This window comes from Leptodactylus fuscus, chromosome 1 (assembly GCF_031893055.1).
Source record: "Leptodactylus fuscus isolate aLepFus1 chromosome 1, aLepFus1.hap2, whole genome shotgun sequence".
Classification (NCBI taxonomy): Eukaryota; Metazoa; Chordata; class Amphibia; order Anura; family Leptodactylidae; genus Leptodactylus; species Leptodactylus fuscus.
This window is the reverse complement of record NC_134265.1, coordinates 191,265,464-191,283,621: the sequence shown is the minus strand read 5'-3', so window position 1 is coordinate 191,283,621 and position 18,158 is coordinate 191,265,464. Positions and strand designations below refer to the sequence as shown.

Sequence of the window (18,158 nt, the reverse complement as noted above, 5' to 3'; positions counted from 1 at the left end):
TCGGCTTATACTCGAGTCAATAAGTTTTCCCAGTTTTTTTGTGGTAAAATTAGGGGCCTCGGCTTATATTTACTTGAGTATATGCAGTAATTGCTTTCTTTGTTTCTGGATACTAGGATACCTAATATGTTAGTTTATTTATTTTCATTTGGGATCCAGGCAAAAGGGGTGATTTATTTTTTTTAAGAAAATATTTTTATACTCCTAGGGCACTTGAACCCTATGGGGCCTGATCACCAATACACTATACTGCAATATAATTGTATTGCAGAATATTGTAAAGACAATTTATTTCTATTACTGGCAGCCCATAATAGAAGTATGCATAATACCTTAAATTGGCTCCTGGCTGTCATGGAAATAGATTGTCACTCTCAGATCACATTTCAGTGTACAGCAATCATCTTCATCATGGCAGCACCAACATGCCACTGGTAATCAGATGCCATAGTCTATATTTGACCAATGCTTTTGATCAGAGAGGAGATTGTTATGAGGCTGAGTTCACACAGGGTTTTTTGGTCAGGATTTTGATGCAGAATCCACCTCAAAATCCTGATCAAAAAATGCCTCCCATTGAAATCAATGGGAGTTGATCATTTCTTTTTTCCGCGAGCAGTCTGTTCCCGCTTGTGGAGAAAAGAAGCGACATTCCCTTTCTTCAGGCAGATTCTACGGCCGATTCAGCCGACACCTCCCTCCCTACTAGGCACATTCATTTGGGCCTAATCCGGAGCAGAATGCCACGACTGGATGCCGCTGCACTGCACCGGTATCCATGCGCGGATAGTCCTTTTTTGGTCCGGAATCTGAGGCAGCCTCCGCGCCAAATTCTGGACCAAAAAACCCCATCTGAACCCAGCCTTACAGGCATTACTGCCAGGTTTACAATACTGCAGTACAGTGGAAATCTGATGGTTATGGTGCCATAAGCTCCTGAGTGTGACAACTTAAAGAGGACCTTTCACCACTTTTGGGCACATGCAGTGTTATATACTGCTGGAAAGCTGACAGTGCGCTGAGTTCAGCGCACTGTCGGCTTTCCCGATCTGTGCCCGGTGTAAAGAGCTTACGGTGCCGGTACCGTAGTGCTCTATGGTCAGAAGGGCGTTTCTGACCATTAGCCAGAGACGTCCTTCTGCCTCGCGGCGCCTATCGCGCTGTGCTGTGGAGCGAGGAGGAACGCCCCCTCCCTCTGCTCACACAGCTCGTCCATAGACGAGCATTATCAGGAGCGGGAGGGGGCGTTCCTCCCCGCTCCACAGTACAGCGCGATAGGCGCCGCGAGGCAGAAGGACGTCTCTTAAGCTCTTTACACCGGGCACAGATCGGGAAAGCCGACAGTGCGCTGAAATCAGCGCACTGTCAGCTTTCCAGCAGTATATAACACTGCATGTGCCCAAAAGTGGTGAAAGGTCCTCTTTAAGGTGCCAACATCTGCCATACTATTATGATGATGTCCACAAGGGGTTAAATGTGAGTTACCTTTGTGTTTCCAGTTAAAGCAACTGACTTGGAAACACAGAAGTGAGTCACATTACAATACTCTCTTTCCCAAAATACTAACACCTGCTTTTTCCCACATCATCAAATCAACTGCAACTTAGCAGTGCGGTGTGTGCATTCTGCAGAAAATAAAAGCGTATGCAGGTGGTCTTCTGCACAGGCAACAGTGAGATAAGTGTACAGAACAAATGAAAACTAAACTTGTGTCAAATGGGAGAAAATGCACAATCAGTAATGAGAACAGCGTATAACAATAAACAAGTGATAGTAATAAAACGTTGTGAAGATCTGTATCCCTATTACCATAAGGAAATAATAAAATTTACTAGTTTAGTTGAAAAAGGCACATGTCTAAAGATCGACAAACCTCTCAAGAATCAATTTATTTCAGGTTCGGTGTTAGAAGTAGTAGTACTTGCACAAGTTTTCCTACTCCCCCTCCTTTGCCTGGGTACTGCTTAATGATTTGGTAACAATTGTAAAAAATATTTCACAACCAAAAATTGCAAAGCACTATTAGGCTAAGGCCCCACAGGACATCCCGTAGCCAAAATGCGCTGCAGGAAAGACCATCGCAGCAATGCATGGCAGTGCTTCCCGTAGCACTTTAAACAGAAATTTCGCTGACTTTTCCTCCACAGACTTTCTGTTACAATTATACCTATGGAGAAACCTCCAGTGCTTCCGTAGGTATAATTGACATGCTGTGATTTATAAAACTGCACCCGTTTTGGAAATCAGCCTCCAAAAAAAGCCTCCCAATAGATTTCTATTGGGAGGCTTTTTTTGGAGGCTGATTTTGAGGCGGATTCCTGACCAAAAAACTCAGTATGAACTCAGCCTAAGGCTGTCATGACCTGATTGTTTGTTGGTGTGCTGTTCTGTCGGGGATTTGATCCGGGCTTCTGTGATCTGCTGCTGGGTTCCCTACCATTGAGCCATCAGTGTGCACATAGTGTTCTGGACTTCTGAACACACTTGAGGTTAGACGAGTCTAACCTCAGGTGTTATGGGTCGCCATCATCCTATGGGAGGATCTGGGGGCCTTTATTAGGAAGAGGGCTGGCTCCACCAGTTGCCGGTTTTTGTGGTCCCAACCTAGAATTCTTGGCCTTAGGAGGAAGAGGAGTGATTTGCTTGTGCTTACTGCCTAAAAGGAGTTTGAGTGTTGTTTGTGTGTGAGTTGGTTTTCCCTCCACACTTCTACTCTGCCCTTCCCTTCACGTCTGTTTGTTTGGCACTATCCGGTTGTTTGAGGTGGGTTCCAGTTTATTTTACCCCAGTCTCGTGTTTGCCCTTTCCTCACCTCTCCGCTGTCCCTCTCCTCATTCCTCTTGTTTTGTACTTTGTTGTGCTGCGTGTCAGTTGTCCAGCACCTCCCGTCCTGTTTGTTTGTCTGCAGCTGCACCTTTATTTCTGTAGGGGTCACCACCCTAGAATCCCCAGTCCCTAGCTTCTTGCAGCTCTTGCCCTGTCTGTCTGTCTATCAGGTCTTCGTGCTAGAGAGCCAGGAGTCGTCGGGGCCAAGGTTAGCTTGGAGACAGCTGACCACCACCCGTAGGCAGGGCCTAGCTAGCCACCGTAGTGCCAGGGATAGTCTCCTATCTGCAGCCTGGAATCTGTGTCTGGACTCTGACACGAACGTGACAAAGGCCTCATTCACATGGGGCATGGGATGGCATATTTTGGTCCTAATTTTGAATAGGACCAAAATGTGCCTGCCGCGGCTTCCGACAGCCGCAGCTTCCCACTCCGGAGTAGGCCCAAATGAATGCTGCCGCAAGGCGGACAACGTGGCTGAATCATCCGCAGAATCCGCCTGAAGAAAGGGCAGCTCGCTTCTTTTTTCAGCAAGCAGGAACATACCGCTCACGGAAAAAAGGAAGCTAACAGTCTACATAGATCTCTATTGTGAGGGGACGGATTCTGAGGTGGATTTGACACCAAAATCCACCCCTCTTGCCCCATGTGACAAGCCCTAAGGGTCACTTCCTCAGTGAGTATTAAGGTCCATTCACATGGAGGAAAATGGTGAGGAATTTGGTTTGGAATTTCAGCGCTGAAAAAAAAAGCTTCCCATTGACTTCAATGGGTTCCAGCAGAAAAAGGAACCCATTGAAGTCAATGGAAGGCTTCTTTTTTTCAGCGCTGAAATTCCAAACCAAATTCCTCACCATTTTCCTCTGTTTGAATTGACCCTCAGGCTGGAAGGCTTTTTAACCCATTGATTTCAATGTGTAACGCACATAAGCCGGCACACATTGAAGTGAATGGGATCTGTTTTGAGCGCTCACACTCTGATACGTGTATACGTGTCTGAATGAGCAGAGCGTAAACTCTGTGTGAAGGAAGCCTTGGACTAGATCACTAGAACTGTGTCAATCAGCTTATATTAAATAACAATATATTTTTTTTCAGATTAGCACAAGTTAGACTGTACATTAAGTAAACACCCCGAAGAAAATGCTCAATTAACAGAGTTTTTTTTTTTTGTTTTTTTTTTTACATTAGTGGATGATGCTCTACTACTACTATTGTTTGTAATGTATATATAGTTATATATTTGCATATTGTGTATACAGAGAAACACAATTTTTTGTATTTTGGTGAACAATTAGAAACCACTTGTATATAATGCTTTTTTTTTTTTTTTAACCCCTTCCTGCCGATGGCATATATTGACTTTTGTTTTTCATTTTTGACTCCCATCCTTCCAAACCCCATAACTTTTTTATTTTTCCACTCTCAGAGCCATATGAGGGCTTAATGTTTGCGAGACAAATTGTTCTTCATGATGCTACCATAAATTGTTCTGTTTTATGTACTGGGAAGCTGGAAAAAAAATCAGAATGGGGTGGATTTGAAGAAAAAATGCATTTGTGCGACTTTCTGACGCTCTTCGGTTTTACGGCATTCACTGTGTAGCCAAAATGACATGTCACCCGTATTCTGTGTTTCGTTATGATTCCAGGGATTCCATATATATATATATATAATATATATATATATATTAGTTTTATTTACATTTTAACCCCTTAAAATCCAAAACTGCATAAAAAAAATTTTTTTCTAAAAGTCGCCATATTCTATCACCCATAAATTTTTTTATACTTCCGTATATGGGGATGTATAGGGCGTCTTTTTTTTGCAGTGCCTGGTGTACTTTTTAGTTCTACCATTTTGGGGACTGTTTATTGCTTTGATCACTTTTTATTCAAATTTTTATCAGAGGCAAAAGGAGGAGAAATATTTTTATAGATTAGTAAAGTGGGCATTTTCGGACACAGGGATACCTAATGTGTAAGTGTTTCACAGTATTTAAGTACTATTTAAGTATATGTGTTCTAGGGAAAGGGCAGTGATTTGAGCTTTTAATATTTTTTTTTTTTTACTCTTTTTTTTTTACTTTTTTTTTTGCATTTGTTATACCCCTAGGGGGTCTTGAACCCCAGGGGGTCTGATCACTAATGCATTTAGTGTAGCCTGCAATAAAAGCAATAGAATGACAGGCCGGGGAGCCTTCACAAGGCTCCCAGCTGTCATATCAACGGGACGCCGATGATCACAGGAAAAATGACAGCGCCCACGCACCGCCACGAAAATGGCGCCTCAGTCAGCTTTGACTGAGGTGCCGGAGGAGATAATGCCCCCGATCTGTGCCGACACCAACCAGGGGCATTAGCGCTGGGTGTCTACTGTATAAAACAGACAGACAGACTTTATCCTTATATGCTAATTCTGTGCACGGAGCACAGGGAGGTCCCCCTGTACTCTGAACACAGCACCATCATACCCAGTATCCCGCTTCCTCTGGCCGCTACATGCCCCTTCATGTGTAGATATCCTTCTCTTCTCTTATTCTTCGCTGCATTAGCAGCAACACTTCCCACTACAGCGCATACAAATACCGTGCATGTGCTATAGTGAGAAGTGCTGCATCCTACGCAGCGAAGAATAAGAAGAGTAGGATATCTACACAATAAGAAATAGAAAAAAATAGTTGTAGAGACAAGACAGCTCCTCTTCATTAGCACCATTAGGTCCTATGGACATCAAAGGAACCACAATGGTGAGTTGTTCAGCTAGAGAACCTCTTGCCCTGGTCGATCTGTTTGGTTTGTTGTACGTGGACATCTGCATTTCCTTGCTACATCCCCTGAGGATAAATGTATAGAAATGTACAGCTTAAATCATAACCAAGCCTTAGAACAACTCATGATATTCTGACAACATTATTTACAATAATACAGTGTAGTATACTTTATTGACAGATTTTCACACCAGAGCTGAGATCCACTTCTGTCTCATTTCTATTCTTTACCTTTAGAAGTTTTTTTGCATGTGAATTATCGCTACCTTAAAAAAGTAACCAGATTAAAATACTGTTATCCATGTAAGAACATAGTAGCTACGGCCTACTCTGTCCGCCATGCCTTCCTGTAAAGCAAACCCAAACTAGCTGATTTGTGGTGTGACATAAAATGGAAACATTTGATGTGTAAAAGTTTACTTTTTTAGAAGAATGCAGGTCAATATCTCTAGAGTATGGAGCTATGAGATGTGAAGCAGCAGACATGATGTCATGTGAAAACATTCGCCGTCTGCCAGGCTGCATCTGGAAATCCTATCAGTAGCAGGAAGAAAGGTCAGATCCCCAGAATCCTACGGAAAGAGAGGCTTGTTAAATCTACCTGGATATATTGTACCAATACATGATACAAAGAACATAAAAAGAACCCTTGTCCTGCATAGATGTAAGTTCACACAGTTTTTTGGTCAGGAATTTGGTCAGGAAACTGACTCAAATTCCTCCTCCAAAAAATGCCTCACCATACATTCCTATGGCGAGGCTTTTTTAGGAGGAATTTGAGTCAGTTTCCTGACCAAATTCCTGACCAAAAAACTGTGTGAACTTATTAGGCTTATGCCCCACGTAACAAGACGCAACCAAAAAGCGCTGCAGAAAAAATGCAGTGGAAACGCATCACATTTTTTTCCACAGAAGGTGTCTAAAAAGTGATCAGAGTTGTTGAAATAAAGTGGATTTTTATGGTCCATTAGACTAGGCTACACTGCAACTTTTTGTTACATTAATGATTGATTTTAACTTTTGTGTGACAGCTGCAGTCACAACATTGCAAGCGGCCGCGGCAAAAAACGACACTGCGAAAATCATGCAAAGTGGAGGAGAGTATGGCACAAAAATATCCGTAGTGAACATGCTGCATTTTTGTAAAACGCAGCATGTCAATTACGCTGGTGGTTTCTCTATAAGTATAATTGAAGCAGAAAGTCCGCTGACGAAACATCTGCAAACATTTTTTGAAAAGCGGTGGGGGGAAAACTACAATGTGTTTGTGCAGTGCTTTTTGACTGCGGTATGCTACGTAGGGTCTTAGGGGGAATTCACACGTAGTAAAGTGGAGCGCAATCTGGCACGTATACACTTGTCAGCAGTTTGCACGCTCAAAAAGATCCCATTGATTTCAAAGGGAGTTACAAGCGTATTCGCCGTGTAATTTTGCGCCCATAATTTTAATGCCGCAAATTTACGGGCGCAAAATTACGCTGCGTATACGCTTGTAACTCCCATTGAAATCAATAGGATCTTTTTGAGCACGCAAACTGCTGACACGCGTATACGTGCCAGATTGCTCTCCAGTTTACTACATGTGAATTCCCCCTTCGCCTTAAAGTTTGCAAAACGGGAGTTTGTTGCTGAGGCTGCACATTTGGGAAGTGAATTGGCACGTGCTCTTTATACTTGGCTATACAAGGAAATCTCTTAGTATTACCCCCCCCCCCTTCTGCCCCAAACCACTTTAATTTCTAGACACAAGAAAATATGCTGATTCTGAGTATCACAGTTACCCTTGCATTCCTTGGTACCCGTACTCTCCTCCCCCTTCCCCCAAAGTCAGCCTGCAGTGTCATTGTACTTTATACTAATGCAGACCCAGGACCTACAATATAATGAAGAGGACTCATACATATTTCAGCAGGCGGACTCTTAGTGGCCAGATTGCAGGGAAAATGCCAGTGAGTACCGGGATAGTATTGACATATTCAGAATCAGTATCACCTATCCGACCATTACAACAGTTTGTAGGGGTAATACATAATGACATTTTACTATTTTCTGTGTAAGTTTCATTACAGCTTTCAGTGGGTGTTTTTATCCATCAATCAATCAATCCATCATTTTATGTTTTCCATGTAATATTATTATTATTATTATCATCATCATCATTATTGTATTATATTTCTTTTAAAAGGCTTCATGAGAGCTATTGGTCCAGCTTAACCCCTTAAAGGGGTTGTCCGGGATGAAATTAAAATTAACCTCTTAACTAAAACTCCTTCCCCCACCTAACTTCTAATTTACTAATAGGCCGGGTTTACACTGAGTTTCTGCACCAAAAAACAGGTAGCTGCGACTATAAACAGGCATATGTTTATCTAAAATAGCGAAAATCCAGTGATAGAGCCCCTTTAATCATATGACTCAAGATGAGACACAAGCAATCATAATAATAAAAAACACATTTCTAAAGTGTTTGTAGATAACTCCTACCTTTTCTGCAAATAAGACTTTACAACAATCCCTCCTGTGTGTCCAGATTCCAAATCGGGAAGTCAGATGATACTATATCAAATGACATGACCAAACCAACTTGGCTGCCAATTTTCAAGAATTACTGTATATTACATTATATTGCAGTAACCATGTTACCATACCCTTCACAAATAAATAAACCATAATAGTGATCCCCTCATGTCCAGATTCCAAATCAAAAATTCTGGTCATGCGATAGAAGTCACATGATGATCCATTAGATGGCATTTGCTTACCAGACTATATAACAATAACATAAATCATTCAAATAAAGTCTATAAAAAGAAAACAAAACAAATGAAAAATAATGAATAACAAAATTTCAATAAAGATCTTTGTTAGTGAAATTAATCTCGTCTCCACTGTTATGAATATAATTTCCCAATATAAATGTTTCAGTTATGCAAAAAGATTATTAAATTAAAAATATTATGACACGCTGATACAAGACATAACCAGACCAGTATGTCTCATCATAACAGGGTCAAATGGACCAAAATGAATAATCATGTGGTGTGAGGGGAAAAAAAAACCAAATATTATTTAACCACTTCAGTACTGGGCCAATTTGTGCTCCAGGACCAGACACATTTTAGGTTTATTTTGTATGTGCATGTATGTGTGTTTTGAGGTCTGTAACATTTTTCTCGCATGTCTCAGTCAACTAATTTTTGTGTCTTTTTTCGGGGACACATAGGGCTTTATTTTTATGTTATGTTTATTTTCGAATGTGTTTTAATTTTTTTTATATCCAGGAAAATATAAACAAAATAGGAGGGAAATTGTGTCTGGTTTTCAATTTATTATTTTTTTTAAATTTAATAACACAAAGTGTCACTGAAAAACTTTATAATATAGTTTTTCCTCTCCGTTACGGTAATTTTTATTTTGTATGGTGTTGTCGGGGGTGGGGCTATAACCTTTAATAACAGCGTTTTATTAGCGTATTATTTATTTATTTTTATTATTTTATTTACATTTTTTTAAAACTTTTTTATTATATTTTTATTTTATTTTTTTTCCAGATTGTGTCCCCATAAGGTGATAAGAGACCTTTGGGGACATCTGATCGCTTTTTTTTTTTGTACTGGAGGCTGATTTCTCCTATAACTGGGGCTGCTACATTTAACCCCAGTTGTAGGAGGAATCCAGCCTCCTGCATGCTGTATATACAGATTCATGAGCTGATCTGGGGTCCTGTAGGACCCAGCAGCTCTTGTAAGACTCTGCTCCCAGCGGATCATGTGTCCGCCGGGTCAGAGGGCAGCTGATTTATGGCAGCGTCCAGAGCTATGTATACAGCGCTCATTGAGCGCTGTATACACAGCAATCGAGAAGGCAGGGGAGGTAATAAATCTGCCCTGCTATCTCTTCTGGGAGTTCTGGCTGAAGTTACAGCCGGCTCCTATTGAAAGCAGCTGCACGATCTCCGTGCAACTGCTGTGTTCTGACTGGACGTACAGGTACGTCCTGTCACAACAAGGCAACCACTTCCCGGATGTATATAGTCTATGGGCGGTCCGGAAGTGGTTAATTTAAAAAAAAGGATAAATGTGACATAAGATTCAATCCAGAAGGAGATCTAGTTCCCAACATAAATATCCAGTAGGCCTCTCTGCGTAAAAGTTTTGAAAATTGGAAATTACACCCATCACAGGATTTATCAAGCGTTATGGTGACCCTACAGCTGTTTCACAGATTTCATTAACAAGGACATAAAAATTAAAATATTACTTTTTTCCAATAGACTGTCAATTTGGCCCCAAATTTTTCACTTTCACAAGGGGTTAAAGAAAAAAAAAGCACCCTACAATTTGTTATAATTTCTCCTGAACATGGCAATGCTCAATAAAATGTATGGTTGTGCTCAGAATGGAAAGAGCGCTCTTCTGCTTTTGGAGGGCAGATTTAGCTGGAATAGTTTTTTTGTGCCATGTCATAGTTTTTGCATTTGCGGTACATATCACTTTTTGATCACTTTTTATGCTATATTTGGGGAGGCTAGATGGCAAAAAATCATTACTGATGAAGTTTTTTTTCTCACAATGTTCACCATACTGGTTAAATAATGTTTCAGTTTTATTGTGTGGGTTGTTATGGATGCGGTAATAACAAATATATAATGTTTTTATCAATTTTTAGTTTTCTTTTTACATAATGAATTTTATATTTGATGGGAATTTCTTGGGCTTTATTGATTTATTAACTTTTTAAAACACCTTTAATTAATTAATTTATTTAACTTTTTTTTAAAACTTTTATTAAATTTTTTTTATGTCCCACTAGAGGACTTGAATCAGTGATCTGGTGCTCTTTAAATCTGTAAAAATTGCACATGTTTTTCCAGTGACTTTTGATGCAGCTTAAGGCCGGGGCCCCACGGGATGTAAACGCCGCGATTTGCCTGTGGCGGAAGCTCTGCGGGAAAAATTGCATCATTTTACAGTGCAAGCAAAGGAGATGGGATTCATGCGAGTCCCATGCCCACTTTGCGGAAAAAAAGCAGTACACACACGCTGCGATTTTCAAATAATCGCAGCATGTCAATTATATCTACTGAAACGCCGGCGGCTTTCCCATAGATATAATTGTAACAGAAAGTCCACGGAAGAAAACTCCATGAACTTTCAGTCGAAAACGCTGAGGAAAGAACCGCAGTGCGTTCATGCCGTGGTTCTTTCCGCAGCACTTTAGCCCTGCGATTATGGCCCGTGGGGCCTTAGCCTTAAAGCTGAAACATAAAGTAAATGAGTTTTGCTTGTATAACTACAACCACATGAAAAACCTACAGCAAATCCTTAGTTTTAGACCAGACAAAAAAAAACAAAAAAAAAACATGGCGTTTTGCAGTCACAGGAAAAGTGGATGAGATTGCAGTGCAGAGAAGCAGCTATTTCCAAAACCTTCGAGGTTTTGGAAATGACAGCATATCAAATATATCTACTGAAACGCAGGTGGTTTCCCTATAGATATAATTGAAGCAGTAAGTCTGCAGAGGAAACCTCTGTGGACTTTCTGTGCAAAGTGCTGTCGCTTTTCACCGCAGCGCAGCGCTTTTTACTGCAGCGGGATGCCACGTGGGGTCTTGGTCTTCCATGCAGTTTTGATGCAGTTTCAACCACACCTCCACTGTACTGTGTGAATACACTCTTAGCCAACATGAATTAGTGGTATTTGAATGTGTGTTATGAAGTGACAATGTATAGACATGTACTGTATATGTAATTCTAGATTGGTAGACTATAGATTTCCTGGTTGAAGGGGGTCACACTCTCCACACAGCCCAGGGCTAACGGCTTGCTTAATCCGCCATTATTGTTGTTGCTTTAAGTGTTTGGTGTCATCGAATCTTTCTTGATCTAGTACTTTCTGAAAAGTGCACAGTGATTCTCTTAAATGGGCAGAACCAAGTTGCACCTATTGATTTAGGCGCTGATGGTGTCCTTTACGTACCACTCACAGTATAGCCTTTGCACGCTGTGACCTGACACTGTCTGAGAAATCTGGATAAGAAAATGTTATAAAAAAGGGAGGTTTTTATGCTATTCTTGGGTCTTCCATCTGGAACTCCATTGAAACCATTGTAGCAGCCTCTCAGTGAGGTATATATCTGAGACAATACAGTGTGGAACCCTGCCTTGGCGCTGTGTATTGTCGGACTGCTGATCTCATGCTGAGAAGGTTGTTTTGCGTTCTCTGAAACTACTGTCAAGGTGTGCCTTTGATATGTACTTCTGATAAGACTGGGCAACCCCTTTTATGTTTTTTGGAGAAACTACAAAAACACAGAGGATTGGGATCCCGATGCTCTGTCTTTGGATTGCCTCGACTAAAGTAGGTTTATCAGCCATATTAGTGTATCCCTTGAGATTCTTTACCGGACACCTTCCCCAAAATGATAAATGCTAGTCCATACAAACAACAGGCTTCATAGCCCTTTAGCCAGTGGAGAGTGTGCCTTGTATATGATGAAATGCGCACATCCTCATAAATGGACACACCCTTTGCCAGATTTCTGTCATAAATGATCAATTTGAGAAAATGTCTTCTCCATGCTGCAGTGCAAACAAGGCTGCAAACTGACAGCAATGCCGGTAAGGGCTCGTTCACATCTGCGCCCAGTCTCCGTTCTGCAGGTTTCCGTTTCCTGCACAAAACAGAGGCAGGATACGGAAACCTGCAGGACTCTTTCTCACCCATTCATTTGAAAGGGTGAGAAAGCTGTCCGGCCGTGAGTGGCGGTGAGCGTTTTATGCTCTCCGCCGTAAAACCATTTTTTTTCATCCGGACACAGAGTCGGACATGCAGTACTCTGTGTCCGGATTAAAAAAACAGGTTTCGTGGTGGAGAGCATAAAACGCTCACCGCTGCTCATGGCCGGACCAGGTCTGTGATTTCCGTCTTCTTGCATGCAGAAGACGGAAACCACAGAACGGAGTGCCGAACGCAGGTGTGAACCTAGGGTAAGTTGTAGGCACTGGAATAGGACTTTTCTTGATGTCACAGTCATGTCACCTGTCTCATACATGGAAGCAACAGTTTTGTATGTGTGTGTGTGTGTGTATGTAGGAGGAAAATATGGGAGCATCAAAGCTGTGTGTACGTGAAGGAAACATAGAGGTAGCAGAGCTTTGTGTGTGTGTAACAGTTATGTGTGAAGAAAGAAGAAACAGAACAGAGCCAGTACTTACAGTAGTGGGCGGTTCCTTTTGGAAGTTTTTCAAATAAAAGGGGACCCACTTTCAGAAATTTTGGAACCATTGTTGTATATTATAGTATTTAAAAAGTTCTGGGACTATATAATTTATCTCAATGGAATGTGTGGACAGAAAAGTACTTCGTGATCTACTTTCATGTCCGAATGACTCATGTGGGCAGTGCGTGGAAAGCTCACAGACCCCATTATAGTCTATGGGGTCCGTTTGCTTTCACTGCTCACCACTTGTCAATGCGTTTGGTATTCTGTTCAGTGGGTCCCCATGCGTACTCCCCGAGTGGAATACCAAACACAGCTGTGAACCAGGCATAAGCTATGATTGCGTTATCAACTTTGTTGCTAAAATTTCATAGATATTCCAACATGGTCCCTGAAAAGCTACCAGCTTACCAGGCTGCACACAAGTTAGGTGGAAATCTTGTGTTCTGTTTTAAAATGGTATCTAGCAACTTTTATAGAATGAATCTTCATTATGTACGTGTATGTTTGTCACTAATACTAAGCTGTCTACCTGGCAGGATGGAATCTAGAGGCTGGCAATTCTGAAGGCATTAATCCTGAAGTGCTCATTTCGCTCTCTGCTCCAAAGCTGTGTGCCATTCATTTTTCTGGGAAACACCATTTTGTTGCTGGAAGATTTTTGCCTTATGATATACAGAAGAAATTTGACTTGAACCTACCAAAGTATTCTGGAACAGAATGTGTGGTGGAGCTCTAGAAAAGACTATCTGCTTTCCAAACTTTTATCTGTCAATAAATGAATACACATTTCTGTACTATTGTGTATATGGTGTTTTTGTTTAATAGGCTGTGATGTTCAGAATACATACAGTACACTCAAAGGATAACATATAAAGTAATACAGGTTTTAGATCACTGAATGACCTGCTTCATACCCAGGGGCTACATGGTGCCATTCTGAAATGTATATGTGGCTGCTGGCCTTGAAATGAAAAATAGCAAAAACAACCGAGTATTACTGATTGGCTCGGTTTGACCCCCGAGGTCTCCATTGTTCACTATAACAGAGTAGTAGATTGCACAGGTGGGTTGCCATTATATTCAATCTTATTCTAGTTCAATTCAGAATTTCCATAGAGATGAGTGGAGTGGCAGTGCACTTGGACAACTGGCTGCTACATTCTAACAGCACCATATCTTAACTAAATCCCCTACATAGATGGATGGTTAAGAGACTTGGACAACACCATATTTGCCAATAGGCCAGTAACCTCAATTTCCCTCCTGAATAATATATGACCTGTGAACCCAGTATATACAACTGAAAATGAACTTTTATTACATCCCATTAAAGTCTGCTAAGATCCAATCCTAAATCTAGATGTGGCGTAAACACAGCAAAAAACTTCCTCAAAACACAGCATTTTACAGTCACAGCAAAATGGATAGAATTCTAGCGAATCCCCATAACCATTTTGCAGACAAAATACACACAACAGATACGCTGCGATTTCCAAAACCTTCGCAGTTTTGGAAATCACAGCATGTCAATTATACCTATGGAAACACCAGCAGTTTCCCCATAGGTATAATTGAAGCAGAAAGTCCGCAGAGTTAACTTCTGTGGATTTTCTGTGAAAAGCAATTGGGGAAAAAACACAATGCGTTGCTACGGGACACTAGATAAGCATAAGCTTTTCTAATTTGCTGCCAAACAACTCGTATAGGAGGAGTAGACCTTCTCCTATAAAAATGAACTCTTCAGATATAGATGTAAGTTAAAAGCAGTAATTCATTACCTAACAACCACAACCATGTCTCAGGAGTACAGGGGTTATTACAGCCTGGAAGGAAACAGCTGATATATGGCGGTCTTAACCACTGGACCTCTGCCGATCAAAAATGGCTTGGCTCGCTACGCCGCTTCTCATGTGCTGATTCTCTGCCAGTGTAAACATCACATTTCCTACTGTTATTGATCTTCTATGAGTGATGAAGAGGTTACTAGAGATGAGCGAACAGTGTTCTATCGAACACATGTTCGATCGGATATCAGGCTGTTCGATGTGTTCGATTCGAATCGAACATCACATGGCAAACTCCAAAAAAATTCGATTCCCCTCCCACCTTCCCTGGCGCTTTTTTTGCACCAATAACAGCGCAGGGGAGGTGGGACAGGAACTACGACACCGGAGGCATCGAAAAAAATCGGAAAAAGTCATTGGCTGCCGAAATCAGGTGACCTCCATTTTAGACGAATAGTGGATTTCAAATCCGGGTCATATGAGAATGTGAACTTTGTGACTAAGAGACAGGGATAGCTGTACAGGCAGGGATAGCTAGGGATAACCTTTATTTAGGGGGGAATGTTATTAAAAATAACTTTTTGGGGCTCTATCGGGTGTGTAATTGTGATTTTTGTGACATAAACTTTTTCCAATAGGAATGCATTGGACAGCGCTGATTGGCCAGAGTACGGAACTCGACCAATCAGCGCTGGCTCTGCTGGAGGAGGCGGAGTCTAAGATCGCTCCACACCAGTCTCCATTCAGGTCCGACCTTAGACTCCGCCTCCTCCGGCAGAGCCAGCGCTGATTGGCCGAAGGCTGACCAATGCATTCCTATGCGAATGCAGAGACTTAGCAGTGCTGAGCCAGTTCTGCTCAACTACACATCTGATGCACACTCAGCTCTGCTACATCTGATGCACACTCGGCTCTGCTACATCAGATGATGTACATCTGATGTAGCAGAGCCGAGGGTGCACTAGAACCCCTGTGCAAACTCAGCTCACTCTAATAGAATGCATTGGCCAGCGCTGATTGGCCAATACATTCTATTAGCCAATACATTCTATTATAAGCACACACATTCAGCTCTACTTCATCGGGCTAATAGTATGCATTGGCCAGCGCTGATTGGCCAGAGTACGGAATTCGACCAATCAGCGCTGGCTCTGCTGGAGGAGGCGGAGTCTAAGATCGCTCCACACCAGTCCCCATTCAGGTCCAACCTTAGACTCCACCTCCTCCGGCAGAGCCAGCGCTGATTGGTCGAATTCCGTACTCTGGCCAATCAGCGCTGGCCAATGCATTCTATTAGCGTGAGCTGAGTTTGCACAGGGGTTCTAGTGCACCCTCGGCTCTGCTACATCAGATGTACATCATCTGATGTAGCAGAGCCGAGTGTGCATCAGATGTGTAGTTGAGCAGAACTGGCTCAGCACTGCTAAGTCTCTGCATTCGCATAGGAATGCATTGGCCAGCCTTCGGCCAATCAGTGCTGGCTCTGCCGGAGGAGGCGGAGTCTAAGGTCGGACCTGAATGGAGACTGGTGTGGAGCGATCTTAGACTCCGCCTCCTCCAGCAGAGCCAGCGCTGATTGGTCGAATTCCGTACTCTGGCCAATCAGCACTGGCCAATGCATTTCTATGGGGAAAAGTTAGCTTGCGAAAATCACAAACTGACAGGGATTTCCATGAAATAAAGTGACTTTTATGCCCCCAGATATGCTTCCCCTGCTGTCCCAGTGTCATTCCAGGGTGTTGGTATCATTTCCTGGGGTGTGATAGTGGACTTGGTGACCCTCCAGACACGGATTTGGGTTTCCCCCTTAACGAGTATATGTTCCCCATAGACTATAATGGGGTTCGAAACCCATTCGAACACTCGAACAGTGAGCGGCTGTTCGAATCGAATTTCGAACCTCGAACATTTTAGTGTTCGCTCATCTCTAGAGGTTACCTAAAACGTTGCAATAATACGGTTGGACATATTCAAGTGTCATATATGATGAGATTAACTGGAATAAAAATGATTTTGTATGCAGAAAATACGTAGAGTCACCATTTTCTCTTTTTAATGAAGCTGCTTGGGGTAGTGGTCACCCCCAGTGCACCCACTTGTGAAGTACCAAAAGAGTTCCGCCCTATACATGGATATCTACATACAGTATCTACAGATATATCTACAGTCTCACACTAAGCAGCAGCAAACATAGAGCGACTCCACTAACAACATATTAGGGAATTACTATTTTAGGAACTCTGACAGTGCCTGTAAATTGGATCTCGCATACAGAAATAAAATGATGGCATGCAAAGCAAAGGGGAAATTGAAAATATGTTGAAAAGACCTGTCTACAGCAACTAGAAAAATAGGTCACACACATAAACGGTTAGTGTTGTTTTACATTTTGAGTTGACTCCAGTTCCTCTTACACTCTAGTTGGGTTCCTATTTCATCTTCTGCAAGTAGACCCCTCTTCTTGGGACTGAAAAAGGCTTTATATTCAGCTTGCTCTAAGATGACATTACCTGTTCAGTCTCAGACAGAGAAGTAGATCCAGGTCCATGTGTGTTATGAAGGGCAGACATGCCAGCCTACCATCCTGTTCTGCTGCTCGCTGTGCTTGTGAATATCTCAGCTACTTTTGGTAAGTAGAATAAAACATGTTATTCTTTTTTCAATTTCTTTTTGATCTTTCTCACACCCACTCAACCCCAGAAAGATCTACTATATATCACATGTAGTGCAGGATTGCCTTGCTCTACACAGTAGGCAAGAAACAGAAAAATCTGTGAATAGCAAATTAAAATAGAAATGCTTACATTTGACAAAAAAACAAACAAACAAAAAAACAAGCTGCACCTTACAAGATCTCTGTATGTTCAGTGTAGTTGTTTTTGAATTCAATGAGAGTCTTTTTGTACAGCACCACAAAACTCAGTGTGAATGCACTCTTAGAGTCAGTGCACACAGAGTTTTTTGGCGCTGATTTTGACGCAAAATCTGCCTCAAAATCAGCCTCCAAAAAGCCTCCCAATAAAGTTCTATTGGGAGGCTTTTTTTTTTTTTAAAATCAGCGCCAAAAACTCTGTGTGCACTGATCCTTAGTGCATACCATTTCTGAAACAACTGATCAGTGTATAGGCTGAGACTGCATGTTATAGAAAGCTTTTTTTGTTGGGAGTTTTAAAACCAAAAGCAGGAGTGGATTTAGCAGAAGAAATAGGTGTAAGCGCTTTCTTTCTATCTCTTTCTAAGCCACTGTTGACTTTGTCTCGAAAAACAGCAGCAAAATCTGCAGCAAAAAACAACATGTGCCCTCAGTCTCTTTGTGGGTTCACACTACCATTATTAGTATACAGACATTAAATATAGCTGAGCAACGTATACAGACAAGTCCCGTCCATCTGTGTCCATTCACATTGATTCTAATATATACAACATGATGGAATATCTTCTAACATGTTTGTATAACTTTGTAATAGAAGAAAAAGCAATGTGTTCAGAAAAGTGAAAAACATGACAGATTAGAGCAACGGACAATAAATAACGGTAGTGTGAACATACCCTT

At 41.6% G+C, this 18,158-nt stretch overlaps 2 protein-coding genes across 2 annotated transcripts in view; both read left to right on the top strand.

Annotated features, from left to right (window-relative positions):
• The window catches only part of YJEFN3 (YjeF N-terminal domain containing 3), a 132,658-nt gene extending 119,073 nt beyond the window's left edge, over positions 1-13,585 (top strand). Inside the window, exon 6 of the mRNA XM_075280512.1 lies at positions 13,358-13,585. Within this exon, the coding sequence (XP_075136613.1) occupies positions 13,358-13,557 (200 nt within the window). The 3' untranslated portion in view covers positions 13,558-13,585. The remainder of the gene's footprint in view (positions 1-13,357) is intronic.
• A 3,525-nt stretch (positions 13,586-17,110) lies between these two features.
• Positions 17,111-18,158, top strand: part of CILP2 (cartilage intermediate layer protein 2) — a 37,881-nt gene continuing 36,833 nt past the window's right edge. The window contains exon 1 of the mRNA XM_075280451.1: positions 17,111-17,234. Coding sequence (XP_075136552.1) covers positions 17,174-17,234 — 61 coding nt within the window. The 5' untranslated portion in view covers positions 17,111-17,173. The remainder of the gene's footprint in view (positions 17,235-18,158) is intronic.